The 27,766-nt window shown below is 41.3% G+C and overlaps 1 protein-coding gene across 2 annotated transcripts in view; it reads left to right on the top strand.

Moving 5' to 3' along the window:
• CTNNAL1 (catenin alpha like 1) overlaps positions 1 to 27,766 on the top strand; it is a 57,109-nt gene that overhangs the window by 24,953 nt on the left and 4,390 nt on the right. For both annotated transcript variants that reach the window (XM_008141820.3, XM_054727382.1), the window contains exons 7-15: positions 1,676 to 1,876; positions 3,961 to 4,047; positions 6,525 to 6,683; positions 8,755 to 8,847; positions 11,976 to 12,126; positions 18,060 to 18,097; positions 20,375 to 20,425; positions 20,526 to 20,680; positions 25,505 to 25,553. In XM_008141820.3, coding sequence (XP_008140042.2) covers positions 1,676 to 1,876; positions 3,961 to 4,047; positions 6,525 to 6,683; positions 8,755 to 8,847; positions 11,976 to 12,126; positions 18,060 to 18,097; positions 20,375 to 20,425; positions 20,526 to 20,680; positions 25,505 to 25,553 — 984 coding nt within the window. The remainder of the gene's footprint in view (positions 1 to 1,675; positions 1,877 to 3,960; positions 4,048 to 6,524; positions 6,684 to 8,754; positions 8,848 to 11,975; positions 12,127 to 18,059; positions 18,098 to 20,374; positions 20,426 to 20,525; positions 20,681 to 25,504; positions 25,554 to 27,766) is intronic.

Here is a 27,766-nt window from a genome sequence, read left to right as displayed (position 1 = left end):
TAAAAAATAAAAAACAAAAATACCCACACCTATATTCTCTCTAAGGGGAAAATAAAAAACCTTAACATAAATGCTGTGGTCAACATGGCTGATTTTTATGAAATTCTCAAATTCTCAGATCCTCATTGTCAATTCCATACCTCACTTTTATCCATGTTCTTTCCGACCTTTTAAAAAAAAACCCTGGCCCTGCCCATGTGGCTCTGTGGTTGAGCACTGACTCATGAACCAGGGGTCACAGTTCAATTCCTGGTCAAGGCATATGCCCGGATTTCGGGTTCAATCCCCAGAAGGAAGTGTGCAGGAGGCAGTCAGTGATTCTCTCTTCACTGATGTTTCTCTCTCCCTCTCCCTTTCTCTCTCCCTCAAAAATATCAATAAAAACATATTTTTAAAACAATCCTGTCCACATATGATGGAGGGATACTGGAGGAGTAGGGACAGCAGGCAGTTCCCTATGGCTCTGGATCCTCCTAAATCTTAATATTGTAAAGATTAACTTGAAATAGTATGAGTGAAAGGACTTGAACGTGCTAAACGGATGTAAGCCGTTTTTCCGCAGCACCTTCACTGTGACACAGTCTGGATCATCACCGCTTGCTGCCTCCTGGCCCCAGTTGTTTCTGTGATATGTTTCATGAGCTAGAGGTGACGTGAGGTTGAGGTGGCGTAGCGTATCTTAGAAAACCGACAGGGAGAAAGGCTGTCCAGGGACATTGTCACACAGTGAAGGAACTCGAAACACCAGGTGGTGAAGTGAGCGTGGGGGTGAGATAGACTGTTAGAGAGAAATATAAAGGCAGGACCCTGAGGATTTTTTGTTTTACCATAGAGGTTTGGACTTGATTTTATAGGTAGTGAGGAGCCAATTAGAGAGGGGTGGCAATATCAGAAGCTTCACCCTTTCAGAAAGATTATCCAGGCCCCCTGGCCGAGGATACTGGTCAGGGAGGTGCTGTTAGGGACATAAGACAAAATGGTCGAGCCAAAACCGGTTTGGCTCAGTGGATAGAGCGTCGGCCTGCAGACTGAAGGGTCCCAGGTTCGATTCTGATCAAGGGCATGTACCTTGGTTGTGGGCACATCCCCAGTAGGGGGTGTGCAGGAGGCAGCTGATGGATGTTTCTAACGCTCTCTCCCTCTCCCTTCCTCTCTGTAAAAAATCAATAAAATATATTTTAAAAAAAAAAGATAAAATGGTCGAGTTTTGCTGAATTAATTAAGGAAAAATTGAATCCTTTCCAAGTTCTTCCCATACCCTCCACACCCTTCCCCTGGGCTCAGTGCATTTTTCTTTTTTGGGTGTAGCATTTTCTAGGACTTTGCCTCAGCATTTCCTCAGATGCAGATCCTTTACGTGGAGGCGGGTTCATGGTTTCTACCGGTTGCTACATGCTAATGCTCTTCCTGCCTTCCTCTCACTGACCTCACAGGAATGTTGTGTTAACAGCTATGGGAGCGAGGCTCTGCCTGGCCATGGGGATGGGGGTGCTCTCGAGCCCTGTGTCCTCCCGGGTTAGTGGAGAATGTAGTCATCACTAGAGGTTGCATCCCCCCTGAACCCCCAGATCAGGCAAGAAATTGCTCGTGCCTCCCTGGGCACTGCTAGAAACCACAGTCCCTTTTAGTTAGGTGGGAACATTGACTCGTGGATGTGCGTTGTTTTTGTTCTCAGATGAATATAGAAGCTCTTCGGGAGAATCTTTATTTTCAGTCAAAGGAGAATCTCTCCGCGACGTTGGAAGCCGTCTTGGAGCGCACGGAGGACTTCACCGATTCCGCCTACACCAGCCACGAGCACAGGGAGCGCATCCTGGACCTGTCGGCCCACGTGAGGGCGGAGCTCCAGCAGTTAGCCTCCGTGTGGATGCAAGCCGTAAGAACCTGCTTTCATAGAAGTAACTTTTGTCTAGTAGCTCTCCCCTAAAGTTGTGAGAGATGGGGACGCTAACCACATCACCAGGAATGTGGATGTGGTCCAGAGGGAGACAAGGGCATCTCACTCCTCGTCTCCCTCCTGCTTGGCCAAAGCACGCTTACCATCACCGCAGCACTCACAGGACCTGACGTCCCCAGCCTGTTCCCCATCCTGGCCAGTCTGGACTCTGTGCCACCATCACCATCACAGTTCCCCCTGTTGTCTCTGCTCTTCCACCAAACTCACCTCTGGAACATTCCTCCCCAGAATGCTTCTTCAGAGTGAGGAGCAGAGGAGACCCCACTTCGAGGGTCTTGGGACCTGAGTCTTACTTGAGGCACTCCGTTGTGCACAGCTCTTCCCTCTGAGGACAGCTGGTTTGCAGACACAATGATTTAGGAAGCTTATTGAGGTCTAGATGCAGTGAAGACAGGATAGATCCAGCTGGCCGGTGGAAGATTTCTCACCCTCGCACAGATTCCCAGTCTGTGGGCAGACTCTTAAAGAGCCTTCATAGGCGAGTGGTCTACGTAAAACATGGGCAGCTCTCAGGGAAGGAGAGGTAAAGGCTGGCAGAGGTGGGACAGCACAGGGAGCAGGTGCCTTATAGAGGGTGGGTTACAACAGTGAGAGACAGAAGCCTGAGATGACACTGGCACCTTTATTCTTAGACCTCGGCTGCGTCAAAAGGGTATTTAACGTGGTTTTCCACATATAGCATGGAGAGAACAAATCTGGAACATACAGCATGGAGTGAACAAATCTGGACGTGTTAAAGGAAAGCTTTGGCAGTGAAGATGAAGAGGAAGGGTGAAGGTGGCTGGGAATGTCTGAACAGAGCAGAGCTTACTTCCTTTAATACATTCATTTGTGAATGAAGATTTCTCTCATATTTTCTTAGCATCACAGCATGGCAAATGCTCACATTAGGAGGAAAACTTAACCTAGGGTAGAGTAGTGTCAGGGATGAAAGCAGTATTTTCTGTCTAGTTTGAATGATCTGTGCGATATCTAATCTGAAGTATAGATTGCTTTGTGTTAAATATGTAAGCCCAACATTCAGGGGAAAACGTTTCTGTGAGGAAATGCTGTCTGTGTTTGGAATCTTATTCTATTAGTACTTAGATTTGCAAGTAGCACCTTTCAGATATTTTACAAGCACTGGCATCTCCAATTCTGCATTCCAGATGTATTGTTCACGCATTCATCTATTTCAGTTGTTACCATGTGCTTTTTATATGCCAGGCACTGGAAATCTAAAGATGAAGAAGATAAAATATTTGCCTGCAAGAGTTTTGCAATGTAGAAGAATGTGGGGTGGGGTGAGGCAAGTACAGAGAGCTGTGTAAGCGTCCAGAGAGAAGGGACAGACCGTATGTTGAGAGGATTTGAAGGGGGATGGGTTTTTATTCAAGGAGAAAAATGAAGATGGCTTCTTGAGGATATTGACATTTAACTTTGATTTATTCATTCAAAGAGCTGAACACTTCCTTCCTTCCATTTGCTGTGCCAGGGATTGTGGATTTAGTGGTGAGCAAATTAAATACGATCGCAGCCTTCATGGAGCTTACCAACGCCTAGTGGGGAAGACAGACATTAAACAAATAAAAAAGTAAACATGTAATGGCATACTGGGATGACGACTTAGACTGAGGGTTAACATGGGTAAGAAGGGGGTCTCATTTAGGTTGTGTGATTTGAGAAGGTGTGATGACTTGTTTTAATTTTTAACTAGGTCAAGAATGATGATGAGCATCCTAGGCACAAGATAAAATAGTTTAGTCTTTGACATGATGAATTTATTTAAGAAAGTTAGATTTTAGAAATTAACCCATTTATAGTTAGAGTGGGAAAATATAACTAAATACTTAAAATTCTATTTTCTATTCTAACCATAAACAGGTGAATTTTTTAAATCTACTTTTCTTATAATGCGCAGAATGATATTAAAAATTTATTATAATTTATAGTTCAAGTAAAATTGGAGTCATCAGATGAAAAAGATGAGGTAACCCTATGTATATGCTTTTTAAATTTGTTAGCAAAGCAAGAGAACAAAAAGCATCGCTGAAGAGCTGGAACTCAGTATATTGAAAATCAGTCATGGCCTCAATGAACTTAAGAAAGAAGTAAGTATAGTTTGAAATCTAGCCTCTTTTAACTCTTTGCAAATTTTCATGTTGTGTATGATACGTAGAAAATGCATTAGTATTTCGCTGTGCACAGAAAATAATTTTTTAAAGTTTTCCTTTGACCTAGTCATTTTGAAGCCACCATTTTATTGGTGCCATCAGTCTTAAAGCTTGTACACGAATGCTCACAGCAGCTCTACTTATAATGGCCTCAAACTGGAAACAACCTAAAATTTCATCATTGGGAATTGATGAAACAGATTTTGGTATGACTAAATGAAATATTGTTCAGCAATAAAAATTATATACATGGTGATCTGTTTCACATCTTACTTGGTACCGACCTCTATTGAAATCTTCATTTTCACATCCTATTAAACATAGAAGGATACCATTTTCTATGGTTTAAACCCTAACCATCACCATTCCCCGCCCCCCCCCAGCGCCTATTCAATTTCAACTGAACTATTGTTAGAAATGTGACTATCAGAAGAGCACAAAATCCCCGAGGCGAGTGACTTTCCACAAGCTTCATTTTTCTTACCTCTGAAATGGGTATAACAACAACAACCTAGGATCTTGTAAGAATTACGGGCGATAACGTCTATAAAGCTGTTGTCAGTACATTGCACGGGGCAGGAATTGATGTTATTCCCCCTTCCTCCCTCAGGCTTGGTCATAAATTGTAAAATTTACGTGGCCTTGGACAAGCGACTCCACCTTTTCATAGTCTGTAAAATAAAAGCTGGCATTAACTATTCTCTAAGGCCCTGGTGGCTAAACAAAGTCTTTTAGAATTCTCATGTGGTATTTTGTTTCCCCAAAAAAGGGGGGGCATTTTAATGTCTTTGTTTCTGACTAATTATTCTCACTTGATTGCGTGAATGTGGACTGCCTATTGTTAATTTCATAGCAAGTCCTGTAATTTGAGTTGACATTGGATTACTTCCAGGGGGAAAAAATCACTTCATTCAAATAGGATCCACTCAAGGTCAGATTTTTTTCTGGGGACAGTGTTATTAAAAGTGATCTCTTTCTGGAGAACCCCAAAATAACCTGTCACATTATTTTAAAATTTATAATTTTATTGATTTCAGAGAGGAAGGGAGAGGGCGAGAGAGATAGAAACATCAATGATGAGAGGTAATCATTGATTGGCTGCCCCCTGCATGCCCTCTACCCGGGATCAAGCCCACAACCTGGGAATGTGCCCTTGACCAGAACTGAACCCGGGACCCTGCAGTCCACAGGCCGACGCTCTATCCACTGAGCCAAACCGGGTAGGCCTATCACATTTCTTTCTTTAAGGTCAGCATAAGAACACTTTGGAGTTAATAGTACCCAAAGAGATCCAGTGTGAGTGGGCTATGCTTAAAGTGCACTCCAAAGTCAAATATAACCTTGGAGGTTTTGTTACCCTTTTATGTATCGTTTCTCCTGCGACCCAGATGTTAAGAATAAAGTTCTGGGTAACAACTATAGATAGACTGTAACCCCACTGAGGGGAGGTTGTGTCCTATTTGTCATGTGGGCCCAGGCTCTAACCCAGTGCCTGCCGTGGTGTAGGTGTTCAGTCAAATTGTGGTGACTACTTTACTGACTAAATCCCACATTGATCCTTTTTCAAAAGTCTGATAAAAAACTGGCTCAATGGATGAGTATGACCTATGAACCAGGAGGTCACAGTTCTATTCCTGTCAGGGCACATGCCTGGGGGCAGGCAGGAGGCAGCCAATAAATGATCCTCTCATCATTGATATTTCTCTCTCTCTCTCCCCCCCCCCCCCCCCGCTTCCTCCCTAAAGTCAATAAAAATATATTTTTAAAAAACACTCACTCGTGCCGAAACCGGTTTGGCTCAGTAGATAGAATGTTGGCCTGCAGACTCAAGGGTCCCAGGTTCGATTCCGGTCAAGGACATGTACCTTGGTTGCAGGCACATCCCCAGTAGGGGGTGTGCAAGAGGCAGCTGATTGATGTTTCTCTCTCATCGATGTTTCTAACTCTCTATCCCTCTCTCTTCCTCTCTGTAAAAAATCAATAAAATATATTTTAAAAAAACACTCGTGATCACAAACTACCATTGATGTTTTTTCTTAATACTTTGGATACCATGCTGTAATACTGTTCTATTCCTCACTAACTTGAAGAGTAGCAGGAGCATTTTTTAAGGTAGGAGAGGAGCTGTGTGGGAAAGAGCTGATTGATAATAGAATGAACAAGGGATCGAGTTCATTTTTCTGCAAACAGCATTACTTCCCACACAGGGGCCTCAAAGATGTTCCTATCACCCCTCCCAGATCTACACAACTGCTACCCTTACCACGGCGAACTGTACACTTCCCCCTGAAAGGTCCCACTGGGACTGTGTTGAGGTCACTACTCTTTGGTTTTATAGTGATTCTGAGCTGCTTGGCCACAAAATCTGATGGTTTGTTGTTTGTTTTATCACCCTTCACCCCCCACATCTGCAGCTTCACAGTACAGCAACTCAGCTGGCAGCAGATCTGTTAAAGTACCATGCTGATCACGTGGTTCTAAAAGCGTTAAAACTTACGGGAGTAGACGGAAATTTAGAAGGTTTGGCTGAATATGCCTGTAAATTCTCAGAACAGAGAGAGCAGCTTGTCGAGGTGAGTGATCGGTTTACTTGTTCAAGAAATGGTGGTTTAATGGTCGCTGTATATCATCAGGGAATGTTAACGCAATGCAGTTTCGGGGCAACTTTTGTGAGCATTTTCTCTCTCGTTTGGAATTCTAAAGGTATTATGTTTATCTGTTCCGATCTTACAGCGAGCGGTCTGGCTTCTAAAACAAAACAACCAAAATTGCTGGAACCCACAAAAGCACTTCTTATTAATCTTTTCCTTATGCTCCCCGGGAGCTCAGTCTCTGAGTAGCGCTATGGAGGCAGAGGCACTGTCTGACCTTGTTTCTGTTTGAACCTGTGGGTCTCAGCAGGAAAAGAATGGCACACTCAAATTAGGATCCTCTAAAGATGGTTTAATAAAGGAGCTGTTTACAGTGGCATACATAGGGGGCTGGGGGGTGGACCATGGAAGTGCAGTAACTGGGGTGAGTGAGAGCAGAGCTGGTGTCACCCCCACGCCCACCCTGACAGGGGAGGGGAAGGGGAGTGGTTACTAGAGACTGGAAGGGCATGGAGTCTTCCAGAGAGACACCTTGAGAGGTGGTTTTAGGACTAGACATAGAGACAGTCCAAGGTGACCCTGCAGGGAAAGGACATGGGAATAAAGGCCCTGACTCTCCTCATCCCTGCTGGTCTATTGCTGGGGGTTCCCACCGGCCAAACATAGCTGCAGACCATGTAGGTCAGTGTCCCAGGACAAAAAGCAGATTTGAGAGAGGAGGAGGGTAAATATGGAGGGACAAGGAGAAGCCATCCAGTACAAAATGCCTTCTCTGAACCTCTCCTGTTCTTCCCAAATCTGTTACGTGTTACCGGGGCTTACCTGCCACTTTTGTTATAATTCCAATTATTAATTGATATTCTAAGCCTTCCACCTATTAAGAATGTCTGACATCTGATCTGCTAGTAAAAAATACATACTCAATCCATGTATACCTCGTATATAAAAAGTATGACTTAGCCCACATGTGTATAAATGCACAAATATGAGCCATCTAGCTGTCTTTAGATTTTCTAATATACCCTGCTCATCACATCTCAAAGCCTAAGGGCTGAAGAAACCTTTAGGTCAACTGGACTACCTTCCTCTCCTTCATTTGGTTATATCTTAAAACTGCTAAGGAGCTTGCTTTTTTTTTGTCAATCCTTACCCAAGGATATTTTCCCCATTGATTTTTTAGAGAGAGTGGAAGGGAGGGAGGAGGGAGAGAGAGAGAAACATCAATGAGAGAGAGACACTGATTGGTTGCCTCCTGCATGCACCCTGACCAGAGCCAGGGAACAAACCTGCAACCCATGTACATGCCCTTGACTGGGAATAGGATCCGAGACTCTTTGGTCCGAGGTCCGGTGCTCTAACCATTGAGCAACCGGCCAGGGCAGGAGCATTCTTAAAATGAGTGTAGATTCATCTCCTTTTAAAATAGTTTTGATGCTGTTTTGTTTGTAAGCCATATATTATGACTGTAAGCAAACTTGGTAATTATAAGATTCCTGCAGCAAATCATTTTAGAAGATGAAAAAAAATATTTTTTTCTAACTTTGTTTCAAGCCTCAAGGTTTTCAGTAATTTTTGCTGATATAGGTAGGCTCTCCACTCATTACATCAGTCTTGCCTAATCCAGTGTTATCTCCAATGAAAGGTGTGTTAATTAATTTCCCATGAAGGAAAGTGGTTTTTGTTGACAGGAGGAATACTTAGCTTTTAGTAATTGATCTAGTTTAGCCTAGAGACCTTGGGCAAGTCACTTCTCTGAGCCAGGTGTCTTTATACATAAAATGTGTGGGCACTGCGAGATCCTTTCAAAGGCTGCTCCTGGTCCGAGAAGTCTGTGAACACCTTGCCATGATCAGATAGGACCCAAAAACAATACTCTGTACCCTTATTTGCTCCTCGAGACTCTGTAGTATTATATAGTATTATAATTTCTCCTTGATGTAAAGACTTGTTTGTGTGGGTTTTCATGTTTTATTGTCGTTATAAATTATAAAATGAGTCTGCCTTGTGAAGAACGAGAACGTGGAAGTTGAACTGTAGAAATGCTCTCTTGCAGACCTGTCGATTGTTGCGACATGTATCTGGGACAGAACCTCTTGAGATAACATGCGTCCATGCAGAGGAGACATTTCAGGTGACTGGCCAGCAGGTACGACCAACAGCAGATTGTTCCTTCTGTATTAAGTCTTGTCTGAGTGTCGTAACAGATCGTGTGCAAGGAAGAGAAAGTGGTTCTGCATAACTACAGGCCAAACCTACCGAGAGAAATGCAGACTCTGGAATTTTCCTAGGTACAGCGCCGGAACATAGCTGACATTCCACTGGGTTATCTGGTCATCTGCCAACCTGGAGATTGGCTCATTCAAGGGAAGCCTAGTTTATATCTACTTTAATGAAGCTGTTGGCATTGTGGGTTGTTGTAACATGTTTGAAAAGTAAGCTATCTCTATGTAACAAGCCATAAAAATATTCACATTTTGACCCCGTAATTCTTAAGGACAAAGGAGATAAACAACTACAACAAAAAACAAACAAACCGCCCTACCTGGTTTGGCTCAGTGGGTAGAGCATCGGCCTGCTGACTGAAGGGTCCCAGGTTCGATTCCAGTCAGGGGCACATGCCCGGGTTGCAGGCTCAGTCCCCAATGTAGGGCCTGCAGGAGGCAGCTGATCAATGATTCTCTCATCATTGATGTTTCTATCTCTCCCTCCCTCTTCCTTCCTCTCTGAAATAAATAAAAAATATATAAAACAAAACAAAACGAACAAACCAAAAATGATGTTTGTTACAACATTACTTATAATAAGTTCCACTGGAAACAAAATAGCTATCTTAAGTTAGGTAAATAATATAACTTAAAATAATAACTAGAATTAGCAACATTGAAAAATGTTTTGTTAAAATGTTGGGGCATAAAAGTATTATACAGATTTGTATATGTACTATAATTGCTGTTATTGAAAATGTACTTATATATATGAAAATGACTCTATGGGAATATGCAGAAATGAAAGGTCTTGTGTTTGTTTGAGAAAATTGTGTTATTTTTTTCTTGACTTTCCTGTACTAATTTTCAAAGCCTTTTAAACATTTACAGCCCATTTAATACTGTCCCTGTCAAATCAATCTAAGGGGAAAAGTGAGGGACAGAACTTCCTTTCTAACCCCCAGATTACAAATACCAGGTGTGCTTGTTTCATTTACCGAGGTCAGCCAAAAGGGCTTGCCTTTTAATTGCAATATTGAAGGTGGATGCCACGCCCCTGGATTTATGGTTGAGAACAGTGAAAGCAACTTGGTAGTACGTTCCCTCCAGCAGAACCACGTTGGATGTTGGAGGGATGATTATATGCTCTCCTGTAGGGAACAGTGGCAAAGGCTTATCGTAGAAGCAGTAACTACATCGTTATACGTGGACTTTTGAGTGTGCAGAGGTCAGGGCCCCTAACCTATGCATGGTTTAAGGGACAGCTGTATATGAGTGACTCTCACCAGTGGTCGTTTTATTATAACCAGAGGGCCTCTGTTTATTGGGAGAAACCAAGGCTTCATTATTTGCTGGTGCAGCTGGGTGTCATCCTACTACCTCGGCTGCAGTGTATTTCACTAGAACTAAAGCATGTGACCCTCCTGCCGTGTGCAATCAGCTGGTCGCAGTCCTCTGTTTACTGTTTCTACTGCAGCAATGATTAGGAAAAGCCAGATTTTCTTCCCCACGATGATGAATAGAGCCTGTTGTCAACTTCTAAACTTGAGAAGCTTTTTCTGTCCCCATCACCTTGGCTTTCACCTAGTCTTTGCCATCTGTCTCTCAAAGGGATTTTTAGGAAATCTGTTTATTTAGGAAATAGAGCCTGCCTCTTGGATACTTTATATTTATTTCTGGAGCTCTCTGCTTTAGCAATGCCATTTTTATATTTCCTTTAAAGTGTTAGGCACAGTGAGCAGGTTGCACGCTGTTCAGTAGCTCCGGCGAGGAGGGCAGCAGTGCTGAAACCTGGCTGGCCAGCCCAGGGTTCCACCTTCCCTGCAGATGGGGACCGTGTTCTGCTCATAAGGCTGCCACCAGCTTGTCAGCCCTGTGCCCGTGTGGCCGTGGCCCCCAGGAGAAGCATCTAGTTCTAGTTTCCTTGAACGTAGCATAACTCTGATATGCCAGTCTCTGGGAGCTCTCCAGTGACTTTCTTCCTTGCTCATAAAGTCCAGTCCTTACTGTGTAGGCTTCACCATCGCATGGCCACTGGTGACTTTCCTTTTTTTAAAAATTTAATTTTTAAATATATTTTTATTGATTTCAGAGAGGAAGGGAGAGGGAGAGAGAGATAGAACATCAATGATGAGAGAGAATCATCGTTTGGCTGCTTTCTGCACGCCCCCTACTGGGGATCAATCCCACAACCCAGGCATGTGCCCTTGACCGGAATTGAACCAGTGACCTCTCAGTGTGTGGGAGGACACTCAACCAACTGAGCCACACCAGCGAGGGCTGTTTGTGTGTGTTTGAGAATTAATATCAATGTATGTCAAACACCTAACATGGTATCTCAAGAATATATCCACAATGTACTCATAGGTGTGTGCATGTTACTACTACTACCTCTACCACTAATAATATCAATACCGCTACCACCACCACCACTGCTATCTAGCTACAACTACTACTCTCACTACTATTGATACCGACACTACTGTACCACCACTGCTATTGCCAGCACCACCAATGCTACTGCTACTACTACTACTCTAAAGGTCCCCACCAGACTGGCAACCAGGGGAGCAATGGGCAGTGGCAGCTCGTCCCAGGCTAACCCCCTAAATCTGCCCCCAAATTCTCCTTTTCTAGGACTCCAGTGAGCTGACAGCAGCCCCGCTTGGCTCACTTCTTTCCCATAACCTTTCTAGAGAGCCACAACAGCCCACCCATTCTCTCTCCTGTGGCTTCTTCTGTCCCAGGCCCTTCCTGGTTTCACTGTCCCTCGCTTTAATAAACATACTCTTGAAATAAAAAACAACCCCCCCCCCCCAAAGATAATTGCTAGCGGAATCAGGTTTGTATAGAATAACACGTACTGTTTGTCTGTAGATAAGGTTATAAGAAACAGTAAGTCTTGTTCTACCATGTATCTCACATTGGCCAACATGAGGCTTATCTGTGGAAATTACTTCATAGTTGTGTATTGAGTTGATTTGGACAGTACAGACTTAAGTTTGGTCTTGCATTGATTCTAAGAGCTAAGATTTTGAAAATCACACTTGTTTATATTGTATTTCTTCAGATAATTTCTGCTGCTGAAACATTGACATTGCATCCATCTAGTAAAATTGCTAAAGAAAACCTAGATGTATTTTGTGAAGCATGGGAATCCCAAATTAGTGACATGTCAACATTGCTAAGAGAAATCAATGATGTGTTTGAAGGAAGACGAGGTGAGAGACTGTCCACATATTGAAATATATTATTATTTTATTGTAACGCTATTAGTTTTTCAATTTCACACTTCAGATGCACAATGAATTATCTTGTCATATCCTGAGTTATTTTTATAGTAAGATATCTTCCACAAAAAATCATGAAAATAATATTTGTCCTTTATTTAGTATCAAAGCAGTAAACTTTGTTCTACAACAGTGTAGTAGATTTCTTTGAATTAATATTAGCATTCTAGTTTTCTTATTGACATTAAGCCATTTTGTTTCTTCTAAATTGTTTTTTAGTTTTAGTACAAATTTCTTCTGCAATGCAGTGATTATCTGATTTATTTCTACTAATTTCATAATGAAATGAATGTAGTTGTTTGATTTTTGAATTGCTTTCCTTCCACTTGGATGGAATCGTTTTCCTTGATGACCACCTGACCTGGGAATATTTCCTATGGTGGGTAAGTTCATTATTTCTACAACATGTAGAATAACACCGTACAATGTGCAGGAGGGCATCATTTTTACTTTTTATTTTAACATCAACTGGGATTTTTGTTTATTTCCCATTGTACTGTGTGTCCTGTCATTTGTTTGTATTTTTATATATTTTTCCCTTCAAATGGCTTCTGTTAGTGTCAAGCATGCTTAGTTTTTAAAATAAAATGCATTTAAAGTCACAATAATATCAAATTAGATATTTTTTACTGATTAAGGACATTTAAACATTTCATATTTTTTGAAAATATTTACTTAGAATAATTGCTGATATGCTTAAAAATCAGAATGGTATAGACTTTATAGGTATATCATAATTTGTAAAATATAATAAAAGTTTACCATGCTTCTTCATTTAAAGATCTCTGTGATAGCTGGTCTGAATGGCATATCATTTTGATGCTTAGATAAAGTATTTATGGTTACATGGGTTTTTATGTGAGGCAGGTTTCATACATTAAAAGGTAAAGTGAGGTAACTGATCCGCATTTACAGGAGGATGATCGCTTAGCCCTAGGACTTGGCTAGGGAAGGAAGAGAAGTGGCCTCCCAGCCTTTCTTAGCACTCGCACCCACAGCGGGTAGACCAGACTTGACACAGGAAAAGTCATAGACTTATTTTAGACTACATGGTCACTGTGGTTTCCTTGACTTTCAAGCTGGATATTATGTAATAGACCTCTTCTTTAGGTCTTCTTTAGGTTTGGGTAATGTATCCTAAAAAATTCAGGATTGCCCTGGCCGGTGTGGCTCAGTTGGTTGAGCGTCGTCCCATGTCCCACGCACCGAGAGGTGGCTGCTTCAATTCCGGGTTAGGGCACATGCCCTGGTTGCGGGCCCGATCCCCAGTAGGGAGTATGCAGGAGGCAGTGATCGATGTTTCTTTCTCTCTCATCAATGTTTTCTCTCTCTCTCTCCCTTTCCCTTCCTCTCTGTCTAATATCAATAAAAACATATTTTTGAAAAAAAATTCAGGATTACTTTAACCTCCTTAGGGTGGAACGGAAATTTCTTTTTAGGAGGAAAAAACTCTGCTGCGTTCTATCCATGGAACACCCACTGTTTAACTGGTAAAGATATCAGATGACATCTTAATGTGAGGTTAATTGAGATAGAGTTGATTTCTTACAGTGCCTTTCTTTATCCTTGGTTTTTATCATGAAGCTCTTAAGAAAAGCTTTTTCTAGGAAGTCCAACTCTGAGTTAGCCGTTATTGATTGGGCTGAGTCCGTGTCACGGGGCTGCTCTCCCTGCTCTGTGGTTATGACAGACCTGCCTGTTCACCTTGCACCTGCCCACTGCTTGCCACCAGCACTGAGGGTATTCTTCCGATCCCGCTTCTCTCTGCTGCTGTAATAACTCACGTTATAACTGTCGTTGAAAAGCCTTTGCTGTATTCTAGCCCCCTGAGCTCTGCCCCGCATATGTTGACTCTCACAATTGGGAAAGTTATCAGATATATTTGCAACTATCATGGAACCAACCAATTAAGTGGCAAACAACATGCTAATCGATGAGAAAGTGTTCTCATACTTGAAGTCATTCTGAGAGTTCGGTCATTGTTCTCTTTACTCAAGACACTCACATTTCATAGTTGGGCCTCAAGGGATTGTTTTAAGAACTCGAAAATCAGCCTGACCAGTGTGGCTCAGTGGTTGAGTGTTGACCTATGAACCAGGAGGTCATGCTTCAATTCCCGGTCAGGACACATGCCCAGGTTGTGGGCTCGATAGCTAGTGTGGGGCATGCAGGAGGCAGCCAATCAATGATTCTCATCATTGTTTCTATTTTTCTCTCTGAAATAAAAATATATTTTAAAAAAAGAATTCAAAAATCAATATTTGTCTTCTGGTCTTTTTAAAAATATATATATATTTTATTGATTTTTTTACAGAGAGGAAGGGAGTGGGATAGAGAGTTAGAAACATCGATGAGAGAGAAATATCAATCAGCTGCCTCCTGCACACCTCCCACTGGGGATGTGCCTGCAACCAAGGTATATGTCCTTGACCAGAATCGAACCTGGGACCCTTGAGTCCACAGGCCGACGCTCTATCCACTGAGCCAAACCGGTTGGGGCTGGTCTTTTCGTCTTTTCACCAAGCTTCCGTAGCCTTCATATTAGAAGGGACCAGATAAAGACTTCACTTTCCCTTAGTGGTGAGTATGTGGCAGCATTTAGAACTTGAGATTATTTTAGACAAATGTCAGGAAGAAGCCTTCTTTCCTGGCTTGCAGACTCTATCCCCCCTTTAAGGAAGCTGCATTTCCTTGGTTCTGTTTGACCCATTTTAGAGTTCACATGACTAAGCTCAGTTTTTAAGGATGTGTGGTAGCTCTGTTTCATAGCCCTGCATGTAATTCATCACCTGGCAGGTTGGATGCATGGGGTGCTGGTCAGTGACATGGGGAGTACAGGAAGAGGAACATGCTTGTGGATAAATACAAGCTTATTTGGGGAACACATGAGTCTGGAACATGGAAGCGATCCATCCAGACAAGAGATGATGTTGCGAGTGTAATAGAAATGGAAATAAGAGGACTGATAACAGAAGAAGTTTACAAATAATATTGGTAGGATTTGGGGATTGAATGTGAAAATAAAGAAGGGGTTGAGGTTGATGATTGGGTTTGGATTTGAATCTGTCAATCCCACTCCTGAGGTTAGATAATAATCTGACTGTCCTTCAGTGGTTAGGGATTCATTTTAAGTGGATCTGGGGACATGGTTTCTTTTCTGATCAAGCATGTCATAGAGAGCCCCTCTTGAGCCCAGAAAAGCTAACTGACCTTCTCATAGGGAGTAATGTAGCACATCTTCAGTGAAATGAAATGATGAGGCTTATATGTCCCTGGGGAATTTGTTTTATTTTGTAGAGATGCAGAAAAGCTCTGAATATTGAAAACGGGAACAGTACTTCTCATTTAGGTTTTCAGAAGAAATCATTTTGGTACTCTCGTAAGATGAGAGGGCCTTTGGGACTTAATGGTGAGCTTAATTGATCTTGAAGTATAAACTCAGAAATAAAGATGGCACAATTGTGGTTTTGATTTAGAGGGTATTAAACAAAGGATTTAGCGCTTTGAAAATAATTCTGTAAAACAAATATCTGTACCAAGTATGTGCTCCCCAAATATTTGTTTTTCCAATTATTCCTAATGTTTATAACATGTTTTCATCAGAGACAGCCTCTTTAATTTGATATAATAGCTAAACATAATTGAGTCAATATATTCTTGCTCTGCTTCAAATTAATGGCAATAATTAGACTTGTGTGGAAAAAATTATAAAATGATTCAGATTCATCTTTTTTATTTTATTTTATCAACTTATTTGGCAAGAATGATCAGTTTTGCAATGATCGTCAAGCATTCTGAGTCTCACTGAGGGCTAGGAATGTGGAGCAAAGCCAAGTACAGTAGCTGAAGAGGGCCTCAGTGAGTGGAACTGCTGGTGACTAGGGACTGGTGAATGGGAATGTAGCAGACCCGCCTATATAAAGGCTCTCTTATGGGTTTATTTATCCCTACCTTCTGGCTTCTTTAACTCTGTTGTACCTTGGAGAAATAAGAAATACTGAAACAGTTGGCTATTTTTTTCCCTTTTGGAGAGTAAATGTGAACATTTCAGGATCATGGGCACTACAGGGGGTCACAAAGGAAGATAACACAGGATTGTTCCCCTAAGCTAATTATCCTTAAGTAATGATTATGCCCTCTTCTCTGGCTTATTAAGATCACTTTTTAAGAGGTATTATGGACAGGATTCACACTTTGAATTAAGATAGATGGTGAGTTTTGAGGTTCTGAGTGACTTGAAGACAGTCTTCTGTTAATCTCACAGCTAAATCTGGCACTTTTTATATCAGGGTTAGGAGATAAGGCATTGAAATTACTACTTCCTCTTTAAGGTTTTATTTTTCTCTCACAAGTTTGAGACCAGAAAACCATTAATAAAATCTCCTTACAATTCTGCCATTACAAAGAAATGATTTGAATCATAAAGCTATTTCCACATACCATTAAGGCTAACCTGTAATGACAGGTCATTTTCTAGATCAGCTCCGTTCAATGGAAATACAGTGCAAGCCACATATGCAATTTAAAAATTGTGGGAGGCAGCCCTCACTGGTTTGGCTCAGTGTATAGAGCATCAGCCCAACGGACTGAAGGGTCCCGGGTTTGATTCTGGTCAAGGGCATGTACCTTAGTTGCAGCCTCGATTCCCAGTAGGGGACGTGCAAAGGCAGCTGATAGATGTTTCCTTCTCATCGGTGTTTCTAACTCTCTATCCCTCTCCCTTCCTCTCTAAAAATCAGTAAAAAATATATTTAAAAAAAAATTATAGGAGGCACAAGAAAATTTTAAAAAGAAACTAGTGAAATTCATTTTAATACTATTTTTATTTAATCTGGCATACCCAAAATATTATTTCCATTTATAATCAATATTTTTAAATTATTGTATTATTTCTTAAAAATCCAGTATGTATTTTACTTACAGCAGCACATCTCAATGCAGACTGGCTATATTTCAGTTGATCAATAGTGATATGTGGCTAGTGGATTCCATATTGAACAGCACAGTTCTAGATGAAAATTTAAATATGTTATGAACAAGTTTGCCCTATTTGTGTAATAGTCATTCCATAAGGAAGGGCGTGATTTAGTGTTTTTACATATTATTGCCTTTAATTAGGTAAAACTATATGAAATTGCTGTTTTTATATTTCAAAGTTGTTGAGTATCAGCAATTTTATATGGTTTCACCTAATATATTATGGCTGAACACAATTTCCTTGAAATCAAAAGAAATCACTGTTCAAATCTTACCTTGAATTTTTACCCCAGATAAAACAAACTAGCTTAAAAGGAAAATCTATCATTCATTGTAACCTGACTTTATACATGATCCAGAAGCCAGAACATGAGAGGGCAGGGATGAAGTGGGCGTTACACATATTATTTCCTTAGTAGTTGTGCTTCCTGCCGCATGTCAGTTCCCAGCAATTGTTGTTTGCTCTTTTTCATCTTCCTTTCTGTACCCTAGAGCTGTCTTCTTCCCTGACTGGGAGGACATGCTGGGGGGGTAGCTGTGCTTGGTTTGGTCTGGTACTTGCAGGAAAGGAGGCAAACACTGATAGCTGGTACTGCAGATCCGGTTTCATTAGGGCGGGCTGCGTGGAAGCACTCCCTGTGAGTGAAATGGGTGGCTGTTCCACCGTGTTCGTGGAGGAGCTGGAGAGGGCCCACATAGGTGCCTTAAAGATATGGCTGCTGACAGTCTGTGTTCACCATCAAATTACACTTTTATTTCTCAATCATATGTGATTAATAGCCAACATTTTAAAACTAATAGACTGACATTCCTGTTTATTTAATAATATTTTTAAATTAGATGTGAATAATAGAAAATTTGTTTTAAGTTATATATGTTGTTTGTAGGAGAGAAGTATGGCTACCTTTCACTTCCCAAGCCCATGGTAAGTAGTTTTGTACATTTCAGAATGTTTTTTATTCAGAATTCAGTTATGCTCTTGCTGCCTGTTGCTACCCAACCCCCAATAATTGATATTAAAAATAGGATATTAAATGTTGATTGCTCATAGTTGTTATTCTGAGTAAAATCTAGTTTCAGTTCATATTATGATTATTTGTGTTGGGTTTGGAGGTTGAGGGAACAGGTAACAGATTGCATGATTAATAAGAAGCCATAATCTGAAGTCAGAGGTCTTTTTGTTCTTTAATCTTTTATCTAATTCACATTGTCATGTTGGAATCATTTTCTATAGACGAGGTACTTTCTTAATGTTTCCTACCTTGATGAAATTATGCCATGCTATTTATATTTAGAGACTTGAAATGTACAGCTTTATATAACTGAAGCTGAGGTACCCGACTGCATTCAAAGTAGTGTCCACTAGATGGCAAGCTCGGTTGCATGAGTAAGATGGTTTCTGTACCTTTTCAGGCAATTCCCTTCCTGTATCTTCATAAAATATTTTAACAATAATTTGTAAAAGTAAACCTAAAAATAATGAAAACAGAACTCAATTTCAAAAAAAAAACAAAAAACATGGAACATAAAATTCTAAATAAAATAAAACCTAAAAACCTGTAGGTATTCTTACCTTTCCTAAATGCATTATTAATTGCTTTGTAGTCTACTAGGTTAAGGAAGAAGATACAGATGATGCAACTTTACAAGGAGGAGCCAAAGAGATCATTGATCATCTCCATTTATTTTCTAATGAACATAAGAGGCAGCTTGTGTGTGTGTGTGTGTGTGTGTGTGTGTGTGTGTGTGTAACCTTATAGTTTCCCTGTACTTAGTTTCTGTCCTTTAACTTCTCCCAATTCTTCTATAGCAAGGAGCATTAGAAAATCTCAAAAGGGCTATATTAAATGAGCAAATATAAACTATGGAGTAGAAAAAAGGGAAAAGTTGAGGATGTTTAGCTCTACAGTAAAATTGGTGACACAGTAGCTGGCTAGAAGTAATAAGTCATGGTAATAATGAGGGCAATAAAAACAGAGAGGTACACCTATACCTCAGAGGTGTTTGTGATTATCTGTTTCTTAAGTGGGCATATGAGTGTTTTGCTTTATTATAATTTATGTACTTAGTGAGAGAGAGAGAGAGAGAGAGAGAGAGAGAGAGAGAGAGAGAGAGAGATTGTGTATCTATATATAAAAGGCTGATATGCAAAGTGTTCCCTCAGGAGGTCGACCAGGAGACCGGGAGTTCAATCGCTTGCTATGACATGCGCTGACCACCAGGGGGGCAGCATAGAATGAAGGGAGGCCCTGGCCAGCAGCCAGAAGGCCCCAATCGGCCCTGATCGCCAGCCAGGCCTAGGGACCCTACCTGTGCATGAATTTTGTGCACTGGGCCTCTAGTTGTTTAAATAAATGTTTCCTTAAAAAAAAAAGTTTCCCTGCATTTTCTGGACCCTTTATGTCCATGAGCCCAGTTGTTCTGGAACTCCTGCCCCAACCATGGGAGCTCCCAGCAGATCTCAGCCTGAGAGGGGTGCCCAACCTGGTCTGCCATCACTGAGAACTTCTGAACATATTTTCCAAAGGACCATTGCTATGGGTAGTGCTTTCCATCCGTCTAGTCAATAGGCACCTGCGGGCAAGCCTGGTAACCTAACTGGTGGACAGTGTTTTCTGCTTTCCCGGGGGAAGTAGATTCTGAGTTCCAATAGCTCACATAGAAACAGATTTGCTGTTTCAAATATAGGGGCGTGTCCAACATGTTGGTTCAGATATTAAACCCTAAATTCTGGATATAATCTTCCATACAAGCTGGGTGAAGGATTGGGAACCAGGATGTCAGTGAAACAAGGGTGCTGAAATTTAGCCCTCAAAGGGCACATTGGGTAAAGGCGTTGAATTCCAGTTATAACGTTAGGGGCAGATGGACCTCTACAGAGGGTGGCTAATTTTATTATATCATTTCAGAAGAATAATTATAATAACGACTCTGGGAAAATGCCAAAGTCCTTTGGTCCTTCTGCTCTGTTTCCCTCGCCCCAGATTTCTAACTACCTACCTGTTCCAAGCTGAGCTCACAGACTGGTAGGGTACTTGCAGTCAGTTCTTTGTTTTAACTTAAACAACTTAATATACTTTAAGTGTATGCTGAAAATGTTTAGGTTACAACTTTATTACAGGTGTTTTATTATGCTTTCTAGTACTATTGTATTTCCTCACAGTGACCTTAATCTTTTATCTTGATCTTTTTAATGTCACAGAAGAATAATGCAAACCTGAAATCATTAAAGCCAGAGAAGTCTGACTCTGAGGTAAGACCTTTTTCTTTGTCATAATCTTACTTCTAATCTCCCTCTTACATCTGTAATAACAAAATCATTGTGATTACAATATCTTCTCCATATTTTATAGGAGAAAGCCAAGATTGCAAAGCTTGGACTTAAGCTGGGTTTGCTCACCTCCGATGCCAACTGTGAGATCGAGAAGTGGGAGAATCAGGAGAATGAGATTGTTCGATATGGGCGGAACATGTCCAGGACGGCCTATTCTCTATATTTATTTACTAGGTAAATATATTTTGATCTTTTAAAAATCAATTTAATATCTAGTGTAGAGAAAAAATGCCATGTTAAATCACTGATAGGTTGAGTCAGTTTCGTATGCATGGTAAAAGCCTATATATGTCATTCTTATGTCAATTATGTGAATGCAACAAGAACACATTTAATTAAGACTTAGATGTAGTAGGGATCCTCTTCTAGGTTTACATCCTATTCTTTTCATAATTTTGTATTCTACTTTTTTTATCCTATACATCAACCCAGCCAGCATCAGTAAGTTTACAAATAATGCCTTTTAAATCATTATACAAATGATTGATTAGAAACAGATAAAAGAATAGAACCATTAGGCCTACCACCTCAACAGAGTGCCAAATCTCTATGAGTCACTGTTTATTGTATAGCTCAGATTTTCAATAAATTTACAATTATCTGACCTACATTCTTCGTCTTGTCATATCACAAGACTCTTGAGCAAATGCCTGTTGAAGTCAATGTTGATCACATTCCAAAATCTTCCATTATAATAACCTCCCTATCCTATCTAATAAAAGGGTAATATGCAGATTGACTATCACTCCAACACACAAGATGGCTGACCCCATGTGGTCAAAGATGGCCACCCCCAGGTGGACACAAGATGGCCGCCACAAGATGGCCAGCAGGGGAGGGCAGTTGTGGGCAACCATGCCAGCAGGGGAGGGCAGTTGGGGGGGACCAGGCCTGCAGAGAAGGGCAGTTGGGGGGGACCCAGGCCTGCAGGGAAGGCAGTTGGGGTGGACCAGGCCTGAGGGAGAGGGCAGTTGGGGGGTAACAGGCCAGCAGGGGAAGGCATTTGGGGGGGGGGGAACCAGGCCTGCAGGTGAAGGCAGTTGGGGGGGACCCAGGCCTATAGGGAGGGCAGTTGGCAGGGACCAGGCCAGCAGGGGAGGATAGTTGGGGATGATCAGGCCAGTAGGGGAGGGCAGTGAGGGGGGGACCCAGGCCTGCAGGAGAGGGCATTTAGGGGTGACTGGGCTGGCAGGGGAGGGCAGTTGGGAGGGACTAGGCCAGCAGAGGAGAGCAGTTGTGGGGGACCAGGCCAGGAGGGGAAGGCAGTTGTGGGGGACCAGGCCTGCAGCAGAGAGCAGTTGGGAATGACCAGGCTGGCAGGGGAGGGCAGTTAGGGATGACCAGGCTGACATGGGAGGGCAGTTAGGGGCAATCGGGCCAGCAGGGGAGGGCAGTTAGGGGCAAACAGGCCTGCAGGGGAGGACAGTTAGGGGTGACCAGGCCTGCAGGGAAGGGTAGTTGGGGGTGACCAGGCCTGCAGGAGAGGGTAGTTGGGGGTGACCAGGCCTGCAGGGGAGGACAGTAAGGGGTGACCAGACTGGCAGGGGAGGGCAGTTAGGGGTGACCAGGCCAGCAGGGGAGGGCAGTTAGGGGTGACCAGGCCAGCAGGGGAGGGCGGTTAGGGTCAATTGGGCCAGCAGGGGAGCAGTTAGGCATCAATCAGGCTGGCAGGGGAATGGTTAGGGGGTGATCAGGCTGGCAGGCAGAAGCTGTTAGGGGCAATCAGGCAGGCAGGCAGGCAAGTGGTTGGGAGACAGAAGTCCTCGATTGTGAGAGGGATGTCCGACTGCCCGTTTAGGCCTGATCCTACCGGGATCGAGCCTAAATGGGCAGTCGGACATCTCTTGAGGGGTCCCAGATTGGAGAGGGTGCAGGCTGGGCTGAGGAACACCTTCCCCCACCCCACCCCCCATGCACGAATTTTGTGCACCGGGCCTCTAGTATGGTATAATAAAGTATACTAGTATGTGTATATGATAGTAATACCATGTTGCTAAATATCAGTTATCTGCTCAATAGTCTGTTCTAGAATTTTCTCCTAGAATGACTTCAAACATTTCACTAATTTTCTGAAATCTATCTTTTTTATAATATTGAAAACCTGGAAAGTACTTGATCTATCCAATGTTATGGCCCCTCTTTTACTCATTTTGATTTTGAAATATTGTCAGCAGTGGTTCACACCTGCAAGTTGTTTCAGTATCCTGAAATGTAATCCATTTAGTCTGGAATCTTAAGCTTGATTAAAGTACGTAGGCCCTCTACTCTGTGTGGGCATCAGGGCTCAATAAATAGCTCCCTTTTCCTACCCAGCGTCTGAAGAAAATACAAAAATAAGCAGAAGACTAGGCAGATGGGGGGCAGTTACATTTATACTGGTAAAGCTGATATTGGACAATGTAATTTATATCCACAGGCCGATAGGTTTTAACAAATGATCTCTAGAATTAAGAAGTCTTACTCCACAGGAACAGACTTAAAACCCCTGAAAGAGCAGGAATCTCCACAAGGTAGCTTTACTTTCAAGAGAAAAAGAAAAGAAAGAGCTACCATGTCCCATTTATTTTCAGAAAGTCTGAGAAGATAAATAAATGTCCACCTCTTCAATGGGATGGGAACATGAGGGAGGGATGTGTACCAGTGGAAGGAATTTGAGGACTCAGCATTCATTAGGAAGAGCATTCATTTCCCTTTTGTGTGTGTCTTCTATTTCTTTAAGATAAACTATTCTTCTGGAGGGCGAAGGAAAAATGACAGTTGAGCTATTTTTTCTGTGTTGAGCAGTCATTTGTTAACACCTTACCATATTTTCCATCATTGGTGACCTTTCCTCTTTGGTGGTTTCCTTCCTTTGTTCTTAATTGTTTTAGCAAGCTTCTCCTGGGATTAAGTCTTCCCAGCACTATGACCTTCTTTAGTTCATATCTTTTAAAAATCTGATAAGTCAAGTCTACAAAAGAAAGTAAAATGGAACTCCTTTGTTTTCTCAACAAGAAAATGTGCACAGATGAACTGAAATAACAAAGATCTTTACTTTTGGCTGGAATCATGCTAATAATCTCATGGTGATAAAAATCAGATCTTTTAAAAAAACTTTATTTTGACTGATAAAAACTGGAGAAATACATTACTAATGAACATAGTCAGATATATAAAATCTGCCCTAAGTTTCATGAGTAGATTTTTTTTCTGTTTGTCATTCCCCTTTTATTTCTTGTTTCTTATTTCAGAATGGTCAGCATTTTTTTGCTTCAGAGTCAGAATAGTGGGTTTTGATAAAGGATGACATGCACCCCACAGAGATGGGAAGCATGAGGGGTTGCATTATGAGGAGTAGGGAAAACTCAAGTTCTGTGGAATGGGACTTGTTGCTAGAAGATGGTTATTGGACAGGAACACTGAATCTCAGGACAAGGAAGTCAGTTTCTGTGATGGATAGGTAACACCTTGTGCTGTTTGGGCAAGTCTTGGCTTTGTTTTCTACCAGCATATTTAGTAGACCTGTTTTTTTCTCCAAGTCTTTCCTGTTTTCCCTTAAGACTGTGTGGTTTACCAACCTCATCTAGTTGCTTCTTTCAGAGACTTATCTGTTGGACCTCGCAGTATCCAGTTTTGTAGTTTTCCTGGGTAATTTTATAGCTCTTCCTCAGGCTATTGTTTAATGTTGTCCTAACAGTTTATATAAATTTTCTTAGTAATTTATATATAATTAATATTTCTTAATAGTTTATATTTTTACATTTTATAATTTTCAAAAATTTCAGCTTTACCAATGCATTATACATTTTTTGTTGTTGCTGTTTTTAATCCTTACCAGAGGATATGTTTTCCATTGATTTTTAGAGAGTGAAAGGGAAAGAGGAGGCGAAGGGAAGGAAGAAAGGAAGGAGAGAGAAAGAGAGAAATATCAATGTGAGAGAGACACATTAATTGGTTGCCTCCTGCACGTTCTCCTACCGGGGCTTGGGATCAAACCTGCAACCCAGGTACATGCCCTTGACAGGGCATTGAACCTGTGACCCTTTGGTGACACTAACCACTGAGCACATTGACCATTGCAGCATGTGATAGTTTTTAAAGTGGTTCCTGCTTCATAATTTCTTTTATTTCTTTTATTTATTTATTTATTTATTTATTTATTTATATTTTAAAATATATTTTATTGATTTTTTACAGAGAGGAAGAGAGAGGGATAGAGAGTTAGAAACATCGATGATAGAGAGACATCGATCAGCTGCCTCTTGCACACCCCCTACAGGGGATGTGCCCGCAACCAAGGTACATGCCCTTGACCGGAATCGAACCTGGGACCCTTGAGTCCGCAGGCTGACGCTCTATTCACTGAGCCAAACCGGTTTTGGCAGCTGCTTCATAATTTCATTTGATTCTCACAAGTTTGTCTGAGAACAGGAAAAATTTGCTCACATGTCACAGTTGTTAGGAGGCAGAACTGGTGGCTACTAGATTTCAGGTCTCCTGACTCATGCCTTGTGAGTCCAGATTCATGCATTGTGTTGCTCTTTGTGGTAATTCACTTTCATTTGTAGGATCTAATTCTTCTTGATGGTTTTCAATCTGATACTCCCTAACCTTCTGATGAGATAGGTACACAAATATTATTATGATTATTTTACAGACTCAGAATTGAAACTTAAATAACATACCTCATCAAAGACAACTGACCTCCTCCTTAAGTTGAAATTGGAATGAGAAATGAGAAAAATAGGAAAAATAAAACTTTAATATAACTTGTGAGATATAAATTTTTTTACATTGTAAAATTAAGATGTATAATGTTTATTTAAAAAATTTTAAAAGTGTCCAAGAAATAATAATTAAAGTTGCTTTAAGAATAAAATCATAATATTATGAATCTATTCCACAGTCTTCAAAATTTGGGATCTCTTAATATACAAAATGCTTTATAACTTTAATATTGCAAAACCAATTCCCAGGCAATGACTTTTTCTTACCTTCTTATTAATTCATTTATTTCAGGGGAGAGGGGCCACTGAAAACTTCCCAGGATTTAATTAATCAATTAGAGGTAAGTTTTATTTCCGTTTTTTACTTCAATTCTGGGCTAAAATAGATAATAACTAATTTCTAAATAATTACGGTATCATGTTTGTATGCTTACCTATGCACACATGTGTACTACAGAGAGTGGAAGAAAAGTAGAGGGTTTGCTGTAACTTATTGTGGAGCTTTTTTGGTTATCTTTTTTTGGGGAAAAACACACCCTTAAATAAAATAGGAATAAAGTAGAATGGGCTTTGATAGTCAACAGGTGAAATAATAAGTTTTAGGTTTTCCCAAGTAGGTGAAACTGTGCTGTCAGCAGATGCATTTCTCTCATACTTTCCTGAATGCTCAAAGGCTTTTTGGCCTCTTCGTTATTGATTGGATGAATGCTAGTGATTAAATGAGATAACACACAAGAAAGTATCAGTCATAGACTTGAGACTATCAGAGGGGACTCGGTACATGTTAGTCTCTTTTTTTCTTCCTTATTCTTGATGATTTGGGGCATTCAGGGAGAGACAGGTATACCAATACCCACGCTTGTGCCCCGTGTGTGTAATGGAACTGCACATAGGCCCATCTCTAATTCTCCTCGCTTAGGTAGATGCTTTAGAATGACAAGCAGATGACAAGATTCCTTTTTATCTTCCCGACTCTCATGTCAGTCTGTTTGCCCCTCCAGAACCAAGAGCATTCTTGCTTCTGTCATTTTAATCACCTTTATGCCACTTTCTTTGGCATTCCCATGCTTCCACCTGGGCCTCTCGAGGAAAGGGAGGTGCAGCTTGAGAGGATGTTTGTCAACTGAGTCAGAAGAATTGTAGAAATATTTCTCAGGGTTTTTCTGTAAAGTTGACTATAAATGAGCTTTTTCTCTTGAAACAGTTGGAATAAATTCTAGATTCATTCCAAGTTATACCACAGCATAGTGGGTATTTCACTGCCGAAGATCCACCACTCACCTTCTTGTGTGAGCTCGTTCATGACACTGATGCCTGCTGAATTGCCTACAAACTGCTGAACATAAACTGTTCATCGAATATTGATGGAGTTTGTACCATGTGTCAGACCCTGGACACATGGGTCAGACTCTATGGACAAAAGTGAACAAAACAAAGCCCCTGTCTCCATGGAGCTTACATTCTAATAGGAGGAGATAGACAATAACGAGTATATAAGGCCCATGTGTAAGGACTTAGAGATGAAAGTGTGTAGGATAAGCACAGAGAGGGGATAGAGGGGCCATCAGAAAAGACCTCTCTAAGGAGGTAACATCTGCATAGAGATATTGAGAAAGTGAGATGGATGGATATCTTGGGATTGACTATTTGAGGCAGACAGAACAAGTATAAAGGCCCTGCCTGAGGTATGAAACCAGGCTGGGGGAATCTGAGGAACTATAAGGAGGCCAGTGTAGATGCCATGGAGTGACCTGGACAGAAACTGGTAACATATGACATCTCTAGCCACGGAAGAAACTTTTTCCCCCCAAGTATGAAGGAAAACTCATTGGGGGTTTTGAGGAGAAGTAGCATGATCTGACTACATTTTAAAGCTTTTTTGGCTTGATCAACAGGGTAAATGGTAGGGCTCTTTGCTGAGATAGGGGACACCAAGGGACTACACCAGATCTATAGGGTGGAAATTGAGCATTATTTTGCTAAAGACTGATATCAGGGTAGTTCAGGAATGGAGAGAGAGGTTTGGAAGTCATCAGCTTTATGGTGGTTTTAAAACCGGGACACACTATGAGACAGACGTGGATCTTGCCCTCAAGGGGTTTACCGACTAGAAGAGGAGATAGGTAAAATAGAAAGTGGTAATGTAGAATGAGGAGGAATATATGAGTGAATCAATCCATTTGTTTAGAAGCTCAGTATAAAACTCATTGGTCTTCCTTTTAAAGGAGAGGGAAGGATGCAAAGGATGATTTGACCTTGAGGTCAGTTTATCTAATGACAGCAAGGTGATAAGGCTATTGGACAGAGGAGTGAGTTATCCCTAAAATTATTGCCTCCTTCATATTTTTCATCTATGGTAATTTATGAGCAAAACCTGTTTTTTTCCTTCACAAATCATTCTCAGATTGCTCTGTTCACTTCATTCTTACTGCTGCCATCTAAAATTAAGTCTTCATTTTTTTACTCCCCTAGTATCTTCCACTTATACTGAATGTTCTTATCAGTCCAACTCATTTGTCACTGTTTTTTCCCATCATCCTGTTCCCCTACTGGG

The sequence above is a fragment of the Eptesicus fuscus genome, chromosome 15 (genome assembly GCF_027574615.1).
Source record: "Eptesicus fuscus isolate TK198812 chromosome 15, DD_ASM_mEF_20220401, whole genome shotgun sequence".
In the NCBI taxonomy this organism is placed as follows: domain Eukaryota; kingdom Metazoa; phylum Chordata; class Mammalia; order Chiroptera; family Vespertilionidae; genus Eptesicus; species Eptesicus fuscus.
This window is presented reverse-complemented; position numbering and strand designations above follow the sequence as displayed.